The sequence below is a fragment of the Hydra vulgaris genome, chromosome 03 (assembly GCF_038396675.1).
Source record: "Hydra vulgaris chromosome 03, alternate assembly HydraT2T_AEP".
NCBI classification, from domain to species: domain Eukaryota; kingdom Metazoa; phylum Cnidaria; class Hydrozoa; order Anthoathecata; family Hydridae; genus Hydra; species Hydra vulgaris.
The window spans coordinates 65,215,001-65,241,026 of NC_088922.1; the positions used below are offsets into that span (position 1 = coordinate 65,215,001).

General features: G+C 28.6%; 2 protein-coding genes across 2 annotated transcripts in view; one reads left to right on the plus strand and one right to left on the minus strand.

The window, feature by feature from the left end:
- Nucleotides 1-16,806, plus strand: part of LOC100201458 (dnaJ homolog subfamily B member 13) — an 87,951-nt gene extending 71,145 nt beyond the window's left edge. Inside the window, exons 7-9 of the mRNA XM_065794004.1 lie at nt 11,162-11,256; nt 13,694-13,770; nt 16,434-16,806. Coding sequence (XP_065650076.1) covers nt 11,162-11,256; nt 13,694-13,770; nt 16,434-16,581 — 320 coding nt within the window. The 3' untranslated portion in view covers nt 16,582-16,806. The remainder of the gene's footprint in view (nt 1-11,161; nt 11,257-13,693; nt 13,771-16,433) is intronic.
- A 6,372-nt stretch (nt 16,807-23,178) lies between these two features.
- Nucleotides 23,179-24,888, minus strand: LOC136078840 (beclin-1-like protein A). The gene has a single exon (XM_065794655.1). It carries the CDS (start codon nt 24,886-24,888, stop codon nt 23,179-23,181), a length of 1,710 nt encoding a protein of 569 aa, XP_065650727.1.
- Between the last annotated feature and the right edge of the window lie 1,138 nt (nt 24,889-26,026).

Sequence of the window (26,026 nt, forward strand, 5' to 3'; positions counted from 1 at the left end):
TCATTGATAACATATTCACAAACTTTCATTCAACTGATCAATACTCAGGTAACCTTGCAATTTCAATTTCAGACCACATGGCTCAATTTATTTGCATTCCTTGCATACCCAACCACCCCAAAAAAGTAAAAACTTACAGACGATGCTTCAAAAAATTTAACAAAAGTATATTTATTGATTAACTGGAAACTCTCCATTAAAAAAGATGATGTTAATAAATCCATGAATTTTATTTTAAAAACATTTGATGAAGTGCTCATTACAAAATTCTAACCAACCAACAAATTAAACTGAAATCAAAACCTTGGATTACGTGTGGAGTACTTAAATCTGTTTCAAGTAAAAACAAACTTTTTAAAAAGTTTATAAAATCAAAAAATATTTATAAGAAAAATGAATTAGTTGCAAAATTTAAATTTTATAGAAATAAAATTTCCAATTTATTAAAATTTGGCAAAAAAACGTTCTTTATTACATATTTTAATAATAATCTGAACAATATTAAAAACACCTGGAGGGGTAATATATTCAATAATTTTTTTAGAACTATACATAACAAACTACTTAGCAAAGCCGTACCCCCTAAACGCATATTTAGTGACTTTCTTAACAATCCAAATGCTAAATTGTTTTTTATTAATTCTGTAGCTGAAAATGAAACATCTAGTCTCATAACAAACACGCTCAAAACTGAAAAAAGTTATGGTCCTAATAGCGTACCTACATTCCTCCTTAAACTAGTCCCACACATTATTTCAAAGCCTCTCTGTACTGTTATAAATAACTTATTTAAAAGTGGTATATTCCTAGATATTTTTAAAGTTGCTAAAGTTATTCCAATATTTAAAAAAGCCTCTCTACTAGATCTCACCAATTATCGACCCATATCCCTGCTTTCTAATATAGGTAAACTCTTTGAGGAGGCTTTATGCTTTTCTTGAAAAATTTATATGCTTTTAAACCCATCAGTATGGATTTCAATCACTCCATAACTCATGCTCTCATTGAAATGACTGAACTGATTAGAAAAGCAACTGATGATAAATATTTTGCATGTGGTGTATTTGTAGATTTACAGAAAACATTTGATACACTAAATCATTCAGTTTTGTTGAAAAAATCAGAATATTATGGGATCAGAGGCATGTTCCTTAAATGGTTTACTTCATATTTAAACAATAAAATACAATTTGTTTCTATTAATGACTCAAAATCTACCCTTGTAAAATGTTCTAATGGTGTTCCTCAGGGTTTAGTATTGGGACCACTGCTCTTCTTTCTTTTTTTAATGATCTTCATACATCCATTAAGTTTGCTACTGTTTACCACTTTGCTAATGATACTAATATAATGCTAATTAATAAATCTTTTTAAAAAATTAAAAAACGCATTAGTTAAAAATTAAACACATTATCTTGCCAATCTAGTTCAGTGTCTTCCCTCCAACAAACCTTTTTCTAAACTCTAATAAAACTGAACTCATTATCTTTAAATCAAATAAAACAAAAATCTATAAACAAATGAACTTTAGATTAAGTGGCAAAAAAATTGAACCTGTTAACTCAATTAAATATCTTGGTATAAAAATTGATTCAAATCTTTCCTTTTTATCCCACTTAAAAGACTTAGTAATGAAACTAAGTAGATCTAATGACATGTTGGTCAAAATTTGCTATTATGTTTATCTTGAGACACTCTTGAACATATACCATGCTATTGTTGGCTCACATCTTAGATATGCATGCTAAGTATGGGGACAGTCCCATCAACAAGCTCTTATTAGGTTATCCCACCTCCATAACATGACTTTAAAATTATTTATTTTCAAAGTATTAAATTTAATCCTAATGTGCTCTACCTAACTTCTAAAGTATTAAAACTATGTGATTATATTCAACTTTTAAACTGTCAATTTGTCGGGAACCACCAACACAATTACCTACCTTTAACTTTCATCAATTTTTCCAAAAGTGCCAACACTCGTTATCACCTTCGTTCCAATAGTAATTTAAACCAGTCTGTCTCTAAACACCACTCTCATAATTACGGGCATAAATCTATAAAATATCAAAGCATTAAAGCTTGGAACAATTTTCCTTATGAACTAAAAGCTCTTAATTAATTCTCAACCTTTAAAACCGGTTTATTCTACTTTTTATTAAAAAGGTATAGGTAATGTTTATAATTTCTATAATTAACTTTTGTTGTCTTCAGTATTGTTCTTTTTTTAATTTCTATTATATATTTTGTTATCATTACTATTGCTTATTGTTATTTTTATAAATATTTTTATTACAACTATTAACTACTTTTAACTATTGTTACTAATATTAATATTGTTGTTATTATTGTTATTATTATTAACATCGTTATTTTTATGTTATAAGGTTTATTATTGTTATTATATATTGTGAAAATTAGCATTATATTTATTTTAATTAGATATTGTTAACATTAATAGGTGTTTACTTTATATTAGGAAGTTTACTATTTGTAAACATCCTTGAATGTAAAAGCTTAATTCAGAATTAAATTATTGATTGATAGATAGATAAAAAATGATAAACAGTTATAATAATAATAATAATAATAATAATAATAATAATAATAATAATATTAATAATAATAATAATAATAATAATAATAATTAAGGAGGAAATGATAAGTGATAGTGTCACTCAAATAATAATAATTAAGGAGGAAATGATAAATTATAGTGTTACTCAAATAATAATAATTAAGGAGGAAATGACAAATGACAGTGTCACTCAAGTAGTAATCTGATCCAAGCAATGACACCTGAAAATATATATGTAACAATTAAGTTTAATAAGCAAATAAGAATAATAGTAATTATAATAACCAAATGATCGGTTAAATATAAATCTGATGAAAGAACACCAAGCACTTATAATAAAACAATACAAAAACAAAGTAAATCACTCTAAAACCATGCAAGATTACAATTAATAGGTACTGGTAACATGTAACCTGCTACTGGTAACATGTAACCTGCTACTGGTAACATGTAACCCAGTACAATCTGCTTCATGTCCTGCTGCCTTGTAGGATACACCTTTTTAGGCAAAGGCTAGGAGATGCCAACTCCGATTTAAAAGACCCCCTGCCTTGGGGCTCTTGGTTGAGTAAAGGCTAGAGATGGTGTCTCGATAAAAATACTCATCTTGGGCAGATGCTAAATGCACCCGGCTACTGTCTTGTAGAAGGCCTCCTAGGCAAAGACTTAAGGGGTAAACAGATTCTATCTGTTGACCAGCCTCACACCCCTTCTTCATCTATTAGGCTGGCGCAGATGTATTTTTAATACATTGTTTCCAGTTTAGGATGTTAAATGCTGGATCTTCTTGACTCAATGCGTGGGTTTTGCTTGTGTCTCTGTTTTTATGACTAGGCAACTCATTCTGTTATCTCCTAATGAGGGTACAGCTCTAAAACTCAGTTTTATGGTTCTGAGGCCCGCTGGTAGTCAGGTTTCCCGAACTCTGTGGAAGCTCTCAGAGAGGCTGATTCCATCAACAGCTGAAAAATATCAAAGTATTAACAGTGCCATGTTGCGCATGGATGGTGTCCCTGTTTGTACTTTTGGTGTGCATTGCAGAGGCCACATTTGGAGCCCTTTGTTTCGGCTTAGGGTTTATTAGTAGTAATGAGGCAATTACTTGGGCTATTAAACGGTGTTCTGAGTACTAACTATGCTTTGAGTCAAGTTCTTCAATCTAATTTAAAAATGAATAAAGTACCAAAAACTATAAAACACAAAAAACCATCATCATCACCAAGTTCTCTAAACCTATCATTCACTAATATTCGTGGTCTTCGAAGTAACTTTTCTTCTGTCGAGTCTTATCCCTTGCAAAGTCCACCAGACCCACTTGCTCTTTGTGAGACTAATTTGAGTTCGGCTGTCTCATCTTGTGATCTTAGTGTTGATGGTTATCTGCCTCTAATTCATAAAGACTCCAATACTCACATGCTTGGCCTGGGCATTTACATTCGTAAGAATTCACCCATTTGTCGTGAAACTAGGTTTGAATCCACAGACTATTCTTTCATATGCTTTCGTTTAGCACCACTTCACTCTATTGCCTTTTTCTTTGTTCTATATTGCTCTCCTTCATCTCAAGACTGCACTCTTTTTGACATTATTTCTGATGATATTGACCAAGCCCTCTCTCTTTATCCATCAGCTAATATAGTTGTTGTTGGTGACTTTAATGCTCACCCCTCTGAATGGCTTGGCTCTAGTGTCAGTGACTCTGCAGGCATTAAAGCCCACAACTTTTGCCTTTCTCAATCCCTAACTCAAATAGTCAACTTTCCAACTCGCTTTCCTGACAACCCGAATCATCTACCTTCTCTACTTGACTTATGTCTTGTTTCTGATCCTAGTCAGTGCTCAGTTTCTCCATATTCACCTTTAGGTTCTTCTGATCACAGTTTGATCTCTCTAAAACTAATATCTCATTCTTCTTCATCACCTGAATCCCCCTATTATCGAACCTCTTACAAATACAGTAAAGCTGACTGGGATTCTTTCCGTGATTTTCTTCGTGATGGCCCTTGGGTAGAAATCTTTCAACTTCATGTCGACAAATGTGCTTCTTACATAACTTCGTGGATTCAGGCTGGCATGGAATCTTTTATTCCCTCTCGACGATTCAGGTCAAGCCTCACTCTCCTCCATGGTTTTCCTCACACTGTGCTGCTGCGATTGCCAATCGAAACCGTTAGTTCCATATTTATCAGCAAAACAATTCTCCAGAAAACAGATGTCTGTTAATTACTGCTAGAAACAATTGTGAAAAGGTTTTGTCTAACGCTAAAACCCGCTATTCTCAGGTCATGAAATCTCGTATCTCATTTTAAAAAATTAGGCTCTCGTGACTTCTGGAGAATCTTTAATAATATCAATTATAAGGGCAAATCTATAATTCCACCTCTCTTGTATGGTTCAGACTTGTCACCTCACCTAAAGCCAAATTGTTTGCTAAAAACTTTTCATCAATATCATCTCTTGATTCCACTAGTTGCGTTCTACCTGATATTGCCAACAAACAGGTTGATCCATTGCTTGACATTGATATCTCTCTAGCATCTGTATCTAAAGTGATTTCCTGCCTAGACTCTTCTATAACTTGTGGCCCGGACAACATACCTGTTATTGTCTTGCAGAAGTGTTCTCCGGAGCTGTCATCTATACTCTCAAAACTATTCAACAAGTGCTTATCAGAGTCTTGTTTTCCAGCCTGCTGGAAAGCGGCATCTGTTATTCCTATTTTCAAAAATTCTGGAGAGCGATCTGATTCGTCTAACTACCGTCCCATAAGTCTTCTTCCTATCATTAGCAAGGTTTTTGAATCTTTAATTAACAAACACTTAATTTCTCATCTTGAATCTAATAACTTACTTTCTGACCATCAATATGGATTTCGATCTTCTCGTTCTGCAGCTGATTTGCTAACAGTAATAACTGACAGGTTTTATCGTGCATTAGATGAAGGTGGAGAGGTTAAGGCCATCGCTCTTGACATTTCAAAAGCTTTTGATAAAGTTTGGCATACTGGTCTTCTCCATAAGTTTTCTTCTTATGGTGTATCCGGCAACATCTTTAAGATCATTGAATCCTTCCGTTCCAATCGTAGCATAAAAGTTGTCCTCGATGGACAACACTCTTCTTCTTATTCTGTAACTTCAGGGGTTCCTCAAGGTTCTATCCTTGGCCCTATACTCTCTTTAATTTACATAAACGATCTTCCAGATATTCTCACATCTAAAGTGGCATTGTTTGCAGATGATACTACCATTTATTCTTGTCTTGATAAGAAACCAACACCCTCTGATTGCTTGGAGGCGGCATGGGGCTCACAGTGGCTGGTGAACTTTAATTCAGATAAAACTCAATTTTTTTCAATTGTTATCACAATAATTTAGATCTTCCTATATTTATGAACGGTGATGTACTTGATGAGTCACCTACTCTTCATCTTCTAGGATTAACTCTTACTTCCAATCTTTCTTGGAAACCATATATCAAATCAGTTGCAAAATTAGCATTTGCTAAGGTTGCATCTCTTTATCGAGTTCGTCACTTTCTTACTTCGGATTCTATTCTCTATCTCTATAAATCTCAAATCCGGCCTTGTATGGAATACTGTTGCCATATCTGGGGTGGATCTTCTAATGATGCCCTTTCTCTTTTAGACAAGGATCAAAATTGCATTGTAAACATAGTTGGACCTGCTCTTGCAGCCAACCTCCAAACATTATCAAATTGTCATAATATTGCTTCTCTTTCTCTTTTCTACAAATACTCTAATGAGCACTGCTCTAAAGAGCTAGTGCCTCTTTTGCCATCTACTAAAATTTATTCTTGTGTTACTCGTCATTCAATTAAGTGTCATCCTTTTTCTGTGACTGTTCCTAAGTGCTACAAAAATGCTTATTTGTGTAGTTTTTTTCCTCGAACATCAGTTCTTTGGAATTCGCTTCCTTCATCTTGCTTTCCTGATTCATATAATTTGCAATCTTTTAAGTCGTCTGTCAATCGTTATTTTGCTCTACAACCTTCATCATTTGTCTTTCAGTAACTTCCAACTTTAATTAGTGGCTGCTTGCAGCCTTGTTGGAAGCGAAGAATTTTAAAAAAAGAAAAAAAACAAAAAAAAAACAGGTCAAACCATGCAAGATTACAATTAACAAAACATTTTTTATTGCCAGTTATGTTGCGGTGCAAAAACAACTTTCTTTGAAATCTGTCCAGCAAGTTTTGTCGAGTTATTTTTCTCTGCTCTTTGTTGCGTTCTGACAGCTCATAGGGCACCCATATTCCTTCCTTCTGAATCTTCCCCATTGCTTTCAATCAAAGAGAAATGGCTTTTTGCATGACACCAATAGATATGGCAAGTTGCTTCTATGTTTATACCGAATCTTCATCCAATAAGGCTTTTTGTCTTCATATTTTTTTGGCTGTCCTGGCCAATCTTTGTTGTTGACATCAAAATCGCCCAATTTGAAACACTGAAACCATTCTTGGCAGGTTCTTATGGATGGAGCAGCATTGCTGTAAGCTTGGGCAAGCATTTGGTGCACGTCAGTAGCTTTCTTCTTGAGATGGAAAAAGAAAAGAAGAGCTTACCGCAAATGACGTTTTTCCGACATAAAAGTTGACATCTTCTAATCTAAAAATAACTCATGTATATAACATTATATAGGGAAAGTCATATATTGATAGAATGATGATAATACAGAGAACATTATAACTCAAATTTGTTACATTAAAATTATTTTATTTTGACAAAATAGAACAATTCACCTCCCCAAGGCCATGAAGGCTACTGAAGTTAAAACAAGTTGAGTGCAATAATACCAGGGATGTGGTGGGGATCAAACTCGGAGCTTCTTTCTTATGAGGCGAGTCCTCTACCACTATACCACTACCACAAATAGTATGTCACTTGTATATAATATGTAAACAATGTATGTATCTGTAAATAGTATGTAACTTGTAAATAGTATGTAAACAATATTTGTAAATAGCAGTTTTACTGAATAAGAAAAAACTGATTAAATTATTTTGAGCCATGAAAATAGCAAATAATATATTTAATGTATGATTAAGTGGATACAATTTATAAAAATTACTCTTACCAATGGTTATATGATTAGATTAGAGACAAGAATAATTATTATGTTTATAAAAAGAGTAATAGCAATTATTTTTTTATAAGTTGGAATAAGTTATTATTTTTTATTTTTTGAGTTGGAAGAGATTTAACATTTCATGATAATAATGAAATTATAGAATTATCAGATAATAGAAATTACTTAGGCATGGCAGAAATGTTGACTAAATATGATTATGTTTTGAAGCAACATGTGATCATGTTTTGAATTATTGAATATTTGTTAAGTATTGATATTATATCTCAAAAGGTTTTACTTTACATTATTAAAGTAACAACAACAACAAAATATTCTGGGAAATTATTTTAAATTCTCTTCCTTATATTTCTCACTTAAATCAACTGTCTGTGATATTTTTTTATTATGTAAATGGCTTCATTGTTTTTTTTTTTAACATCTTCACTTCCAACAAGGCTGCAAGTAACCACTATTAGAGTTGGAAGTTACTGGAAGTGAAAAGATGAAGTTTGTAGAGCAAGATAACTCTATAATGTATAATAGGGTTAAACTTAATAACAAACTTTAAGTTTAATAAAATATATTAAGAAAAAATATTGTACAAAAACGAAAATATGCAAAATAGATTCAAACATACATAACCAGATAAAAAAAATTATACAAACATTTACATACAATATTAAACCCTTATCCCATACATTCATTCTCTCATATTTCATCTGATCCATTTATTTCCTCTTTTTTTGTTAGTTTAACTTTTTTAATATTATTGTTCTGATATTTAATGACGGTTTTTTTGTTTTTGTTTTTTTAGTTTACCATTTTTATTATTTCCATCTTTTTTATTTCAAAACTATTTTATGTTTTGTCATTTAATAATAAATGTTTATTTAATTGCAGTATACAATAAAAATTTAATTGCAGTATACAATAAAAAGTTTTAAAAATTACAAAGTTAGTTATAGTTTTCTAAATTATAATTAACTTTATAATTTTTAATTTTATCGTTAAATAAATTGATAACATATTTTTGCGTGTTTTTATTTTCAGTCATGATATAAAATGGTTTGTTTATTCTAAGTTTAAATAAATGAATTTTAATGACCTAAAAAATTAACTACTAATGGTAGTAACAGAAAGCATTATAAAGTATTAAGCACATTAAATGATTACAATTATGTCATGAAAAATAATAGACATGCCTAGATTATCATATTATGCATGTACAACGTTAAGTTATTTATAATATTAAAAAATTTACTTGAAAATACCATTAAAAAATATTAAAAATGGTATAGTATTAAAAAACTTAAGGTAAAAGTTTTTATTTTTTTAATGTGTAAAAATCAGGTACTTTTGTATAGGTAAAATAAGAATGATGTTAAAATTTAGAATGAAAAAATAAATTTTATCAAGTATCTAAGAGAAAGCAGCTAAAAAAAAGTTTTTAATTAAAGTTAAAAAAAAAAATAGTATATAAACCAATTTCAAAAATGGTGTTGTTTTCTGTGTAACATTTTAAATGAATATCTGGCACAATCACTCATTAATATTTATTGATAGTGTTTAGGTGGACATTTTCAAAAGATTTTATTTCAATTGTTTGTTATAAAAAATTATAAATAAATAAATCTTGTCTTTTTTGAAGCTATTGAAGTGTTAAAATATAACTTCCAGGTTCAGTTTATCTTTAAAAAAGTTCAACCATTTTCTACTTAATTTTGTTTCTAAAAAACCTATGTTCAGCCATTTTCCTTAGAATAAAATCTTTCTAAAATTTTTCTTGTGATTTCTTCTAAAAAATCTGCAACATTTAATAAATTAACCAGTAACTTCTCGTATGTACAGAATTTGTGGTTTTGAGTCTTAGAAAAAAGTGTGTTAAAGGGGTGAAAAACTCAATTTTTTCCTTAAGCATATACTAAATAGTTATAAAGACACCTATAAAAGATTAGCAATTTTTCTTATTTTAATCTTGGCTACTAGCTGACAGTATACTAGCTGACATGGTTTTTCAGCAGTGGATGAAACCAAATGCTCTATTTTAACATCATTGGTTGTTAAAAATAAAACTTAATGGAGAAAATTGAATTATCCTGGATTAGAGCCTATGGAAAAGTTTCTAAGGCATATATGTCTACTTGATAATCAAAACTGGATCAGTCATTAGATACTACATGTTGCAAGTTTGAAATTTTATCATGTAATGAGTATTGTTTGAAAAGTTATTCTTGTTTAATAAAAAATTTCATATTGAGTGTATTTCTATCAAAGAAAGTCTCCAAAAAAGTTAAACTTTTTTGGGTTATTGCTTAAAAGGAACAAAAAGGTTATTGCTTAAAGAGAACAAAAAGGATCTATTTCAAAGTATGGGATGGGCTTCAATAAATTTAAAGAGACTGACAGGCAGATTTTGCGAGTTGAGATGAAAATTAAGAGGAAGTCTGGAGAAGTGAAAAAATTTGAATTAAAAAAAAAAATGAAAATGACGAGTTAATAATATTCAATATATAATCTAATAATATTCAATACATATATTTATATTGTTTTGAAATTTTTAAATTTGAATATATATATATATATATAGATAGATTGTTGCATTTGGAAGTACGGAAGGAAAAAAATGATTCTTATGCCAACAAATACGTCACTTTTAATTACTTTTGACTTTCGTCCAACATTTGCGTGTTGTCAGAAAGTTAAAACCATTAATTAAATTAAAATTAATCATTTTTTTAAAAAACCGCAAAAATGTAAATTTAATTGACCAGAATGTTTTTAAAAACATTCTGAATGTTTTTAAAACATTCTGAATGTTTTTAAAACATTCTGAATGTTTTTAAAACATTCTGAATGTTTTTAAAACATTCTGAATGTTTTTAAAACATTCTGAATGTTTTTAAAACATTCTGAATGTTTTTAAAACATTCTGAATGTTTTTAAAACATTCTGAATGTTTTTAAAAAATTCTGAATGTTTTTAAAACATTCTGAATGTTTTTAAAATATAAACAATGTTTTTATTTTTATTTTTTTTAATAAAATGTTTTTATTTTTATTTTTTTAGTGAAATGTTTTTATCTTTTTTTACTACAAATTATGCACAGAGTGTTGCTACATTCACTATCTCATAGCCTGACTCGCATCAAAGTGCTGTTACATTGACTGACAAATAGCCTGACTTGCAATGGAGTGTTGCTACATTGACTATCTTATAGCCTGACTCACAAGGGAGTGCTGCTACATTGACTGAGGGTTTGGTTGGGGCAGGCAGTCTATCAAGTAATAAAAAAAAAAGTTCCGGTCTTGAATTTTAGTGTTTACTTTTTGTCAACAAAATAGGGAAAAATTTTCTGACAACCAGTTAGGGGTCAGAAAGTTTTTCCCTATTTATATATATATATATATATATATATATATATATATATATATATATATATATATAAATATATATATATATATACATATATGTATACACACACACTTTATAATGTTTACAGCGGATATTATATTCTTGATCAAAGACAAACCTCATGTTTTATTCCAACGAGATGGAGATAATGTCATTTATACTGCATCTGTTACTCTTAAAGAGGTATGTTGTTAAAAAGTTAATTTAAGAGGTATGTTTTTAGTTAATTTAAGTTTTGCAAAAAATTATTCTGGATACCAAATTGAATATCTTTTAATTATTCAAAATAGTAAGAAGCAAATCTTTTTGTGTTTTTTGCATTTGTTTTAACAATGCTGTTATCTTGTGCTGCTATAAACTGTGGAAACAAGAAAATAGAACTTTGTCTTTGAGTAATCTTAAAAATTGCAGATATTCTAGCTAGATCTAGAGGGTTATATCAACTTGCACTTTGCGCTTTAGACATAATAACAACTGGATGTCCACAAATCCAGTCATCCAGTTTTTAAGTTAAATATTCATGGTTTACACTGCTTTCTATAATGCTACTTTCTTTTCTAACTATGACAGTTAGAGTTAATGCAAGTTTAGATAAACTCTCCACTTGCAAAGTTTATTTTTGAGTTATTAGATGCACACAATTAGTAGGAAAACAAATGGACACTTAGATCCTAGATCCATTTATAAGGTAAAATATGCAAATGAAGTTTTTTTTATAAAATTCATTGAGTTTCTTTTGTTTGATATTACTACTCAAATAAAATTAATGATAATGCTACTTAAATAAAAATTCTATGAATTTTATTGTATATATTATTTGACTTATTCGGTTCTTCCATGTTAGATGCAGACAAATCTTGAAGCTTAAATCTTGAAAGCAGTATTTCCTACTTTAAAATACTGTAAAAAGTTTACTTGTTTATTGAATAATTAGTAAAACACAATATTTATTAAGTATAATTTACAACTAGTTTACTTTGAATAATTTGAATACAAATTATGGAACAACCTTTTACACAGATGGCTAGGTAATGAATTTAACCAGCAATCTTTAAAAAGATTTGCTGATGGATGACTTGTCCAATGAGTTTAATTAAGTAGTATGTGTGTAATTATGTAGTAGGTGTCTTGTTTATGTCACAGATTTAAAAAATGAAATAAAAGCAGTGTTTTTAAATAGCATCTCTGAGAAGACAAGCCTTAATTCTTTTTCTGGTTTCCTAATTTTCGTTGACAAAAGTTAAAGCTTGGTTTCTTAACCTTGGTTGACAAAAGTTACAGAATCTTGTCACTTATTTGCCTTATGTGCGCATTACTTTTAAGTTTATATGAAGAGCATGCAATTTTTTTTTTTTTAATAAATATTTAAATCATTTTAATATCACACAAATCTGCTAAAAAAGTTTTTCTAAAGTTGTTTGTCATAATTGATATAAACAATTAAATAATTGATATAAACAATTAAAATATTTGATATAAACAATTAAAAGTGCATTAGAGTTATACCATTAATAACTTTTATAAGTTCAAAAGGTTAAGGTTCAATGGTTGTTGTTTGTAAAATATCTTTAAAATATTTTTATGTCTATTTTTTATTACTTTTTATGCATCAAAAGTTTTACAATAATTAAGTTCAAGAAAAACTTTGTATAATTGCAAAACAAAGTTATGATCTAATAAAAACCAAATCTATAGAAAAATCATCAAATGATGGTCGTAAAATCATGATATATATTTATACGATGTCTATAAAAACATGATTATAAATAAAAACAAACTTTATATTTCATATAAAAGTTTGAGACAGGTTCGACAAGACTAGGATTGGGGTCAAGTATTTGCGTTTATATATGTAATATGTGGTAGTGGTGTAGTGGTAAAACACTTGTCTCATAAGTGAGAAGTTTGGAGTTTAATCTCCACCAAGTCCCTGGTAGTACCATGCTTAACTTGTTTCTCTGCGCATCAGCCTTGTTTATCAAGGTTCATGTTTCAGAGTTATAAAGTTGAGAGAGGGTTGTAACCACAATTAAAGTATCCTCTTCAACTGTAGTGGCTTTCATAACCTTAAAGCTTTCATTTTTTTAAATATTTGATTAAAATGTATGTGTAGTTCGATTAACTAGATTTTTTGGAAATAATCAAGAGATTATTTTTGTAACAAATAATTTTATTTTAACACTTGTTTTCATTCTTCTATTTAGTGGATACCATTTTATTTAGTAGATACCATTTTATTTAGTGGATACCACTTTATCAGTATCGCCATAAAAGTTCTTTAATTGTTTCAGTAAATATTCTTCAATTACTTCATATTAAGTTAAAAATAAAAAATAAAAATACAATAATAATAAAAAGGAAAATGGTTCTTTGAATAATCTTTTTTTAACCAGACAGGGTTTGGGTCAAATACATTTGATCAATACATTAATTATAGATTTGGAATCTATAGTTAATGTATTTGTATTTGGATCAAATGTATTTGACCCAAACCCTGGAAAACATGTTTCAAAATTTTGATGAATTAACTGGATATTTGTGATTCAGCTCTAGCAAATATATTCTTCACCAGAGCCGTTTCAAAGTTTTTAAATTTTGTTTTTTGAGTTTATTTGTTTAGGCGTTGATTGGTTGCATCGTTGATGTACCAACACTAGACGGTCGAGTTCTTAGTATTCCAGTGAATGAAATTATCTGGTATGATTTTATTTTATTTTTTAAACATAGTTTAAATAGATTTATATTTGGTTATAGCTTTTAATTCTATAATGCTTTTATACAACTTTTATATACATACTTTTATTTTGTTGTGAAAAGCAACACTATGTGAGGATACTAGTTGTATAATAAATTATATAAATATAAAAAATTTATTATGCTTCTTGTGAATGTTGTAAAATAGTTTTTGCTGATATTGAAAGTATATGACTTGATACTAACATGAGTTACTAACATGAGTCATATTACTAACATGAGTTAGTTGCAGAGCAAACGCTGAACTCTGCAATGCATTAACAATAAATTTGTAAAAGTTAAACACTTTGTCGATCTTTATTAGTTTAATGATGATGGATTGGTAGATTTGTATATAGTGATAGTGTCGATGCTACTTAAAACAACATTGGAGTTGTTAACTCTTTTGGAAAATTTCTATAGAAAATCTATAAAGAAATCCATGGAATTTCCATGAGTATTTGGAACATGTTTCCATGGATTTTCTATAGAATAACCATGGATTTTCCATGGAAAGGTGTTTCATATATCCATTGAAATTCCATGGGTTTTCCCTGGTAAAATAGCATGTTTTGTTTTCAAGTTTTTTGAAATCTAATGTTTTTTTAATTGTCATATAAACCATAAAACACAAATTTTATGACACAACTCGCTAATATTAATGACTTTTTTTAATCTATAAAATCGCTTTAGACATAAAATTTTAACTTTGTTGAATCCTACAAATCTTTGAAAAATAATTGCTATAATGCACCTAAAACATTAAAATTTAACTTCACAGTATTTAATGTATGCATATCTATAAAACATGCTGAAAATAAATAAAACAAATACTACAAGTAATATCATACTATAAGTGATATACATACAGTAATAAGCAATTAAAATAGATTAAGAAAATAATTTTTACAGAAAATATAACAATTTACATGTTTATTGCTTTATATAAACTATTTGATACAAATAGTATATATAAATTTGATAATTAATAACTTCAAGCTTCAACAAGTTCAAAAGAATCATCAATACAACATATTCAATACAAAAAAAATATTAAGGCCATCTATAAATGTGATTGCACCACCAAATGTAAAAGTTGGCGGTGCAGTCTATTACATTATTTACATATTTTAATAATTCTGCTACTTAATAGTAAAGAAAAAACACAATAAATTTCCCTACTTGATCTGGTCGCTAACTAAATCTCGACTAGAATGATCGCGTCATCAAAATAACAAAAACAACTTAACAGTACTAAAATTGAATAAAGCATCATAAAATAAAGTGTTTTAAAACTTAATAAACATTTACTATACAATTAAGTGTTTTAACTTGAAACATTTTTATGCAAACTAAAGCCATTAGAAAAAAATTGAAAAAAGATAGTACTAGTTATTTTTTGTACATTATCTAACCTTATCCAATAACTGCTTATCTAATCTTATCCGATACTCTGCTTATCTAATCTTATCCAATACACTGCTTATCTAATCTTATCCAATACACTGCTTATCTAACCTTATCCAATACACTGCTTATCTAATCTTATCCAATACACTGCTTATCTAATCTTATCCGATACACATCTTATCTAATCTTATCCAATACACTGCTTATCTAATCTTATCCAATACACTGCTTATCTAACCTTATCCAATACACTGCTTATCTAACCTTATCCAATACACTGCTTATCTAAGCTTATACACTGGTTATCTAATGTACATTAAAACTAAAACATTAAAAATCAAACTGATTCACTTGACATACTTGCTATACTATTACAAGTTATGCAAAGTAAGCAAAGCTATTGGACGCAAAGACAGTAAAGGCCAAGACTCAAGCTTTAAGACCAAGACTGTTTAATATGAATCTCAAAACGTCTCGTCTAGACCAAGATTTAAGTCTCGAGACCCACATCTCTGATCATATTATGATGCATCATAAAATGCATACATTTATCATATTCTAGCTATTGCAATTATGTCTAGTTATTTAGTTCAAATCATATTAAATGTAATGCATTATAAAAAACATATAATTTATAATCTTATTAAATACAGAAAAACAGAAGAATACAAAAAATATTATTTACTCAAGTTATAAATGATTGTAACACTACCAGTTACGACGGCATCATTAAACACGCATTTGTAAAATCCATGGTGCAACATGAGCTATGAAAAAAAACCATGTTTCATATATGGAAATGTCATGGGATTTCGATTTCCACGGAAATTCCACCATGAAATTTCCATAGAATTTTAATTTCCATGGGAAAACCATAGAACCATAGAAGTTTACTCATAGAATTCCATGGCATTTCCATGGAATTCTACGGAATACTTATCGAATTCCATGGAGTATTTCGGTAAGGGTATAATACGAAAATCGAACTAAAATTTACTGCAAATAAATCCTTTTTACTCTGTAATCCTTTAAAATCCAGTAAATGAAGTGTGACTCGTACATGATGTATGGTTCATAAATTTATAATTGCTATACAATTTAATTTGAATCCTTACGCTGTATATTGCTTTAAAAAAGTAACCCAACCTAAAGTGTATTTTTATTTTTGTCATATTGAAAAATAAAATTTTAATTGTGTTTTTAAATTGCATTTTTAGTCACGGTTATAAAAAAGTTGTAGAGAATGAAGGTATGCCGATATCTAAGAGAAACAATAGAGGCGATTTAGTCATTTTGTTTAATATTATTTTTCCACAGCGATTGACGTCTGAACAAAAAGATCTTATTTCCCAAGCATTAGGATGATTTTTTGTTGCCGTTTTTGCTGTTTATGTTAATTTTATCAATTCAGAAAATAACATGCAAATTTTGACCACATTGATGTGGTCAAAACATGTTTGCAGTGCGCCATTAATGATTTTCTATATAATTCGTTGAGTGGTTTTGTAAAAGCTTGTTGTGTATATCAATCAATTATATTTTTATACCTGTTAATATTTATAAAATTTTACTATAAATTATTATTTACAATGTTTGTTTTAATTTAAGATTTTTGACTCATAAGTAAAAGAGTAACAGTGGAAGGTAGAATGACGTAAACAAGTTTTCTTTGTGTTTAAGATTAAGTCTTTTTAAGAATTTCGAACTTTTAGACATAAAGCCAACTTCAAATGTGTGTATGATCAAACCGATAACAAATGGGTGCCTATCTTTTTCTACTGTAAAAAAAGGTGACTTTGGCCCGGTAGGGGATTGACCAAGTTATAAAAAATAGTTTTAACTTTTAAAATCTACTTTGTTTTCAATTTAAGTTTAGTCATAAAAGTTGTTCTGTTTATTTATTACTAAAATTAATTGTAGTTTTTGCGGAACTATTAACATAAATATTTTGTTGTTTATTAGAGTAGGGAGGGGGGTCCAAAATTAACTTCTTTTGGGTTTTGTGTAGTTTAACCGCTTTTTCCTAATTTTTTATGCTGATTTCGAATTACTGAATACTTTTTTTTTCATTGCTAATATTTAGCCTTCTATTTCAATTTCAATAAAAGTGATTATTTTGACAAAACAACCAATTATTAATTTAAATGAAATCATTATTATTATCAAAGTAGAATCCGTGGTAAATATATTTTTTTTTATTTTATAAATAATTTACGTAATCATTATGAGTAGTTATAACTATTTATAAATACTGCAAAAAATTAAGCTATATATGAAATTAGTCCAAATAAGAAACAATTTGTAACAAGTACTAATGAAAATGCAAAATAACTTCATAACGGCCGTGGTGCAGCGTTTGGAATTCTTTCTCAGAATCAAGAGATCAAAAGTTCGATGTCGGCTCTGGCCAAATAACGACATTGGTAAGGAAGGAGGTAAAAACTTCCCAGTTAAAGTGCTCTTTCTAAGTGCTTTGCGAGCACTTAGTTTTTCTTAGAGTACCGTAACAACTAAAAAAAAAAAGTCATCATAGTCGATTGTGGGTTGTTGTCGACTGTAGCTTGTTGTGAGGATTTTCAAGTAGAGACTTTATTTGCTTATTCTTCTTATGATGTTAAATAAAGTGGATCTTTGCTGCAATGATCTATTGTATTACTAAAATAAACATTCATACTATTAGCATTAACAATATGTTTAGTATTTTTAGGCCTCTCCAAGGCCTTTGACACAGTGGATCATAAAATAATGATAAAAAATTTATGATGTACGGCATAAGAGGCATACCCTGCAGGTGGATAGCAGATTACCTGAGTAAACGTACACAGTCCATATATAACGGAAATAAAAAACTAACAAATTCATCTTTAATTTCTTGAGGAGTGCCCCAAGGATCTATTCTTGGGCCTCTACTTTTCCTAATATACGTGAATGATCTCTGGAGAGCGACAAATATATCAACAATAATGTTTGCTGACGACAGTATTTTTTTTATTTCAGGAAAAGATATACCTCAACTCTTTGTACAAATGAACAACGAGTTAGATAAAATTTCACTATGGTTCAATGCAAATAAACTTTCTATTAATTCAAGTAAATCAAAGTTCTCATTATTCCACCCTTTAAAAAAAAATTCCTATTTCTTTTCCAAAACTAGTTATTGAAAACACAGAAGTTAGTCGCGAAAGAGTCACAAAATTTCTTGGTGTTCTCATTGACGAAAATATTACCTGGAATAAACATATTGCCAATATTGGAAGCAAAATATCAAAAAGTATTGGCGTTCTATATCAGTCACGGGATTTACTTAATAAGCATCATCTAAAACAAATCTATTTTAGTTTTATACAAAGTTACTTGAATTACGCGAATATTGCGTGGTGTAGTACATCTAAAAGCAAGCTTGAAGCACTCTATCGAAAACAAAAACATGCCTTAAGAATAATAAATTTTAAAAATAAAAACGAACATGCAAAACCATTGTTCGAAATTATGAACATCATTACGTTATACGAGATAAACGTTTATAAAATTTTATGTCTCATGTACAAAAGTAAATTTCAACAATGCCCCTCAATTTTTAATGATCTTTATGAAATAAAACCTAACATTAAGTATACTTTACGCACAACAGGCTTAATTGAACCATTGTGCAAAACTAAACAAGAACAATTTAAAATTACGTATTGTGCTCCGCATATCTGGAATAAAATCTTAGCAAAATATAGTAATTTGCAAGATGTAAACAATATAAATTGCTTTCAAAAACTAATAAAAAAGAGTATTTCAAAGTATAAAAATCTTATTAATGATTTCTTTTAAACTGCTTTGTTGTTTCTTTGACTGTTTGTTTTATTTGTTCTTGTCTTTTTACATTGAATGTTTTTGGTGTTAACACTATTTACCTTAGTTAATTAAGTTTCGCTTTTAACAATATTATAGGAATTTAATATTGTAAAAACATAACTAGTACAACGGTTCTTGATGATAAGACTTAATGGTCTTCTGCAAGTTTCCCGCGTTTTTATATATTTTTGTATAACTATCTCTTATTATTTTGTCTTTGATTTTTTTTTTTTTATATTTATAACTGGATTATTTTTGAAAGAATAAGAGTATCTTGTATTATATTACGGAATTTAATTGTAACAAAAACGGAAAATTAAAAAAAAAAAATAGTAGCTTTTATTTACAAGGTTTTTACTTAAGATTAGTACATGTACTATTTGTAAACTTCCGTGAATGTAACAACTATTTTAGAATATATGAATTTATTGATTGATTGACATCAATCGTTTCTAACATTTAACAGATCTTTTTTTCAATATATTTATTGACATCTGATTCGCAAGTAAATGTTCGCTGCCTTGTAATTTTAATCAAGCTACAATATAATTTCTCTTGGATGCCAAATGTAAAGCTCAGAGTTCTTATTTTGTTGACCGCTCAGTTGTTTCTGTCACTGGTTCCAAATGTAAGAGAAGACGATGCAAGATAGCGAACGTTTTGAAATCCCAGAGTTATTTCAAAACTATCTGTCATGAAGCAATAATACTTTTTTCAGTATGTTTATGTTATCATAATGGTTCATTGACTGCATGAATTTTCAGTTTACAAGTATAAAAATTTGAAATAAAAATTAAATGTTCATAAGTTTGCCATGTGGTCATGCGACCGGGTCAAGATGACTTATTATGCGCTTTCTGTCTCCAATTTTATAAAATTTTAAAAACTATTAACTACTCTAACTAAAGTAACATAAAATAAACACGCTTCGCAAAAAAATATATCTAAAAAAGTTTCACCCGATAGATACCATCCGTTATGACTAATAGTCTGGTCGCTATATGTAAAAAAAAAAGGAAAACTAAACATTTTGAGTGGACATTCTAATTTTTGTATAGACTTGTTCCATATAATTTTAGAGGTATAAAAACCTTTACGTGCCACTTGGAAATTGCTTATAACTTTAGTTAGAGACAAAAATAGATGCAACTTATTGAAAAGATTCCAAGTATATAATATCCGCCATGTTGTTTATGAATACCGCAAAGCATTAGTTTAGTTTTCACAAGTTATTGACAGGGGGTTAACAATTTGTAAAATTAAATGTTTTAAATATAATTACTCAAATCTATGTAATTAAAATTTCATAAACCTTATTTAAAAACAAATTTGTTTATAATTGCTTCTTAATATTGTATTAAAATTATAAAATACTTTTAATTCAATAAATCTAAAAAAGAAAATTTGTTCCCGTTCTTTGTTTACGAAATGAAATGTTTATTTTTCAAAAGTTGTTTACTAAAAAAGTGAGTTATTTATTTTTATTTATTTAGTATTATTTAAGTAAATGATGACGAGTAGCAAAAAATCGCAGCATCTTAATCTAGTTCCTAAAATGAAACTAAAAATGCTTGCATACTTCATCGAGGAGAAGATGGTCATAATAATAACAAATTGCGTGATTTTACTGAAAATGCGCTTGCGAAGGTGAAGAATGCTTGGTAAGTCACAAATTAAATGTCCAACTCAATTTGTTTATTTATATACTGCTTAAAACAATGGTACGAAAAAAACAATAAATAGCATGGATTTGATAATAATATTTTTTTTACTTTAGTCAAATTTGAAATGACTTTAAAAGTATAAACATTCTACCTGATACGTGCCCAACGACTCTCTTGTTTCATCAAAGATGTTACTATAAGTATGTGAATATAAAAATATTAAACATTCTTCAACATCGGAAGAATAGAGCAGAAAAAGTCAACGAGAGTGTAGTCGTGGATGATGTATCCTCATGCTTCATCTGAGCGCAGAAGCTCAACTCGAAAAAAGATAGATCAGGTAAATAAAAAAACCCTTGGGTGAGAAATGCAAACAAAGAAAATTACTTTCAGTTTTCACGTTTTTTATTGTTTTATGTACTATTTCAAAGTTTAAATAATTTCTTTGCTTCAGGAAAAATGATTGCGGATGAAGAATGTCGCATTTGCTATCGCAAAAAGACTAGTAAAGATAGGAACGGTGAAATGCTTATAAAATACGTAACGGAAAGTGCAGCAAACCTGTTAAAAGAAAAAGCTGTAAGTATAGCTGGCATCCCTCGACTCATAGCTAATATATCGGGTACAGAATACTCCAAAAGATTTTGTTCGGATTTCAACAAGTTTTAGTTTTAAAAATAACTTCAAATTAAATCTTTATAATTTATTATCTTTTTAAAAACAGTGATGGAAACTTCTCCGTAAGAAGAACGAGCGATACGTTTAACAAAGTTCCATCTGACCAATCCATTGAACAAACTATTAATCGTGATCACAAATACTAAGGGGGAATAAAAGGTTATGGTACGTCTTAAGGAACCATTCAACGCTGGGTACTTACAAATCATATTGTTTCAAAATGTATTTCAATTTTAAAAAATGACATGGGAATCACAACCAAAAAACAAATTGCAAAAGATCTAAAACCATCAAGAAAAGACTTCAACAACGGATGTGTAGAGAGAGCTTTGATACTAATAACAAATTAAGGTCTTTTTCAGCAAAGAGATTCTTTGGTAAATATTTGTTTTGGAATAGAAGCACCTGATGAATTAAAAGAAAATTTATTGAATGCACAATCCATTGGGGAGGCAGAGCTCATAAGGTTCTTTAGAGAACGCATTCAATCTTCAACAGTTTCTTTTTACATTCCAATCAAAATGTGTCGTCTGCAAACATTTAACAATTTAAAATTGAAAAAAATTTATTGTCTTAAAGAGAAATCATTCACTATCTCAGCCGAACGAAGCATATTTGGGAGATTGCTTGTTATTGCAAGAAGTAGAGAAGGTCTAACTTTGAAACAAATACTATGTTATTCTTTAAGTCCTATCCCATGGGCGTTGGGATTACCTGATGGTAGCCTCGTCAAAACAAACAAGATGAATCTTCTTCGTAAGTTAGTTTACTACTGTTACTATAGGTTTTGATAAATCCTCTTATTCAATTAGCAGTTTCACTTGAAATAGTTGCCGATAGCCGAAATCATTTGTTTGTTAAAAACATATTAGTTATTCTAAAATAATTAATAAATACTACCTAAATACTAAAATTTAGTATTTAGGTAACATTTTCAGTATAAGTTTAGTAATTTTAGCAACTTTTAGGAGCAATAGAATCTTCGGTGGATCGAGAGCACTTTGAGGAATTTGTTTTTACAGGTTCCTCAAAGTGCTGCACATGTTTTTGATGAAATGACAATTCTGCAACAGCTTTTTTTTTTTTTTTTTTTTTATTTATTTATTTCGCCGTTTAATAAATTTTACAATTTACAAGGTTTATAAATAAAAAAAACTGGCGGGGCAAGTAGAAGACATTATTTTGTCTTATCACCGAGCCCTAATCGTACGTATTTACAATAGCCGGATAATAAATTTATACTTTACAAACTATTTATTAAAAATTATAAATGTAAAAATAAATAACAATTAGTTTAAGAAATACTTCAAGAACAATATTTATGTTAAGAGTAATAATATAATAAATATAAGAGTTATAATATAATAGTTAAGAGTATATATAGAGTAATTATAGAGTAATTAAAGAGTATATATAGAGTATATTAAGAGTATATATAGAGTAATATAAATAGTTAAGAGTAATAATATAATAAATATAAGAGTAATAATAAAGTAAACAAGAAAAACTGAAAGAAAAGTAAAAAAGAAAAACAAAAAAATAAATTAATTAATTAAAGAGCACATATTTTCAAGAGCCACACTATATACGTATATTATACAAAGTATTTGTTGAAGAATATGAAAATAAAGTTTATAACAATTTGTAATAAAGTAATATTTAAATAAAGAACAAAAAATTCAAAATAAAAGAGTACTTAATTTAAAAAAACCGTTTTATGTATGTATATTTTTAACCAATTTAATTAAAAGTAAAATAAATAACAACTCATTAATAGTTAAGTAAAATGTTGAAAAACTAAGATTTCACCATTAAAAACTGGTGTGATTCGTGCAATTTTTAATTTTTCCGGAACAATACCTGTTTTAAAAGAAAGATTAAAGATGTGAAACAAAAGAGGTTCGATTATATGATAAACAGATTCTACAACATTAACGTTAATTTTATCAAATCCAGCACTTTTGTTGTTTTTAAGATTAGAAAAGGCGGTTCGCAATTCAATTAATTTAAGATTTGGTTCATCCATAACTTTATCGTAATTTTTTAAATAAGACTCAAAGGAAGTTGAATTCAGAGGAAATTTTGATGCCAAAATTAGACCAGCATTAATAAAAAAACTGTTTATTTTTTCAGCAATAATTGATTTATCATAAATATTTTTATCATTAACTGTTATTTTTTTTGGCAGAGTGTTTCTCGTATAATTATTTTTGCCAATTACTTCTTTAATTACATTCCAAGTTTTTTTGGTGTTTCCGCTTGCTTTGTTTAATAGTTTTGCATAATAAAGCTTTTTAGAGATTTTTTTTGTTTTTTCGAATACATTTTTGTAGTTTTTATATGTCATTTCGTTTTTATAAGTTTTTTTTTTTAAGTATTTATCATATAATTTTTGTTTTCTTTTTGAGGATTTTAGTAACCCATTAGACATCCATGGAGTCATAACTGTTTTTGTGTTCACTATAATTTGTTTTTCAGGAAATGCTGTTTCATATTGCTTGCAGAATTGACTTAGAAATAGATCATATGAGTTGTTAGCATCGTTTGATTGCAATACCAGATTCCAATCAACGTTGTTTCTTAAAAGGTTTTGAAACTGTTTTACAGAGTTTTCATTGATCTGTCGCCTAAATATGGTAGTTTTAGAAGGAATGTTGTTATTTATTATGTTATTAGTAACTAAGAATGTTGGGAAATGATCTGATAAGTCAGTTTTGATTATACCTGTGTTAAGACGGTTATTATGAAAGTTATTAGTTATTATATTATCAAGAAGTGTCGAAGAGTTGTTAGTCACTCTAGTTGGCTTGTTTATTGTGGGAATTAAGTTACTTTGAAGAAGTGTGTTTAAAAAATTTTTTACATTATTATTTGAAGCATGTTTTTTTAGGTCAATGTTTAAATCACCAGCCAAAAAGACATGATCTCGCGTTTTATTGATAGCTGTTATAAATGATTTCAGATGAGTTTTATATTTTTTTAAATTACCTGATGGTGGTCTATATGTCGCATTTACAATTATGTTTTTTGTGTTTTTATTTTTTAATTCAATACATAATGACTCACAATCTATTTCATTCACACAAAGATCATTACGTAAACTATAATTAATTGAGTTGTGGATAAAAATACTTACGCCCCCACCAATACCAAAATTACGTGGTTGGTGAACTGATTTGTAATTAATTAGTTCAAATTCCGCATTTGTTTCACCACACTTACACCAAGTTTCCGTAAGACAAATAATTTTAAAGTCATGTTTTAATTCATCCAACAAAAGCTTAAAGTTTTCAAAATTTTTTTTTAAACTCCGAACATTAATGTTTAAAATTGAAAAAAAAACTTCCTTTTTTTGTAGATATTGGAAAGATTCAAAAACTGTATAGTATTGACTTTCAAATATTTGTTGATTAAAATTATCAGAGTCATCTTCGTCCCTGAGAATGATATTTTCATCAAAAAATTTAATTACTAAGTTTTCTTCCATTTTTTGTTTATTTGTTTTTAAATAAAAGAAAATAATAATAATAGAAAATAAAAAGGATTTGTATAAACAAAAAATTGCAAATAAAACAATAAAACTTAACTCTTGCTTTCTTGGCACGGTTTTTTTGATACCCAATCGCGCACAATTAGCTTATCATACGATATATATGCTAATTTTCCCAGCTGCCTTTCAGTCCATTAATCTTTCAGTCCATTAATCCTGAGATTATTTCTTCGTGACCGATCTTCAATTTCTCTTAGTTTATTTTTAAGGTCGGTAAACTCTATATTTTTGTGCGCTACATTTTTAGAAACTCTTTCTTTCTCGATAGATTCAATATTATTTTTAATCTTTTTTTCAATGAGTTCTTCGTGAAAATTTAAGCTTTCTTTTATATCAAATACATCCTTTTCGAGTCTTTTAATTTTTTCCATACTGTCGATAATATTTAATTCTGTTTTTTGTTGTCTGTCACTCGTTATCTTTGCATTTGCACTAATGACTTTAAGAACATTTTCTTCTTGTTGTTTTATTAGTAAATCTGTCTTTCTTATACTCAGCAAACATTTCTCTAAACATATTTCTTATTTCGCTAATTGTAACTGCCATATTTAACAATTAAATTGATAACAAATGTTAACTTTTAAAATTTTTTTTAAATTTGTTAAAAAAAAAAAAAAAAATTCTTTGCAATAAAACACGTCTATTCGCCGCAACTTTGAACGATTGATTCAAGCTTGCTAACATTAAACTCAAAACTTTAGGATATATTTCAGAATTTTTTTTAAATCTAATTCTTAGAGGATCCACAATATATTTTGTGACAGACCAATACCTACCTGGCTCGATAAAATCATTCGAACACGCTCGAAGAAGTCAATTCGGATCTCTAAATTTTAAGATTCAGCGGAGAGATCAAGCAAGACATTGTGAGGCAAAAGTATTTGCAAGACGCTACCAACAAGACCGAGTTTATTTCATTCCTACTAAAAGATTAGTCACATACGGAAAGATTTGTATCACAGCTTACCGGATATGTTTTCTTTTCTTTGTAAACTTGCAGTCACGATTTAATAAATTGACATGTGATGTCGGTTGTCAGTTTAGCTAATGCACACACACACACACACACACACAC

Coding starts and splice junctions, on each gene's coding strand:
- LOC136078840 (XM_065794655.1), bottom strand. CDS start 24,888: ATGGAAGAAAACTTAGTAATTAAATTTTTTGATGAAAATATCATTCTC.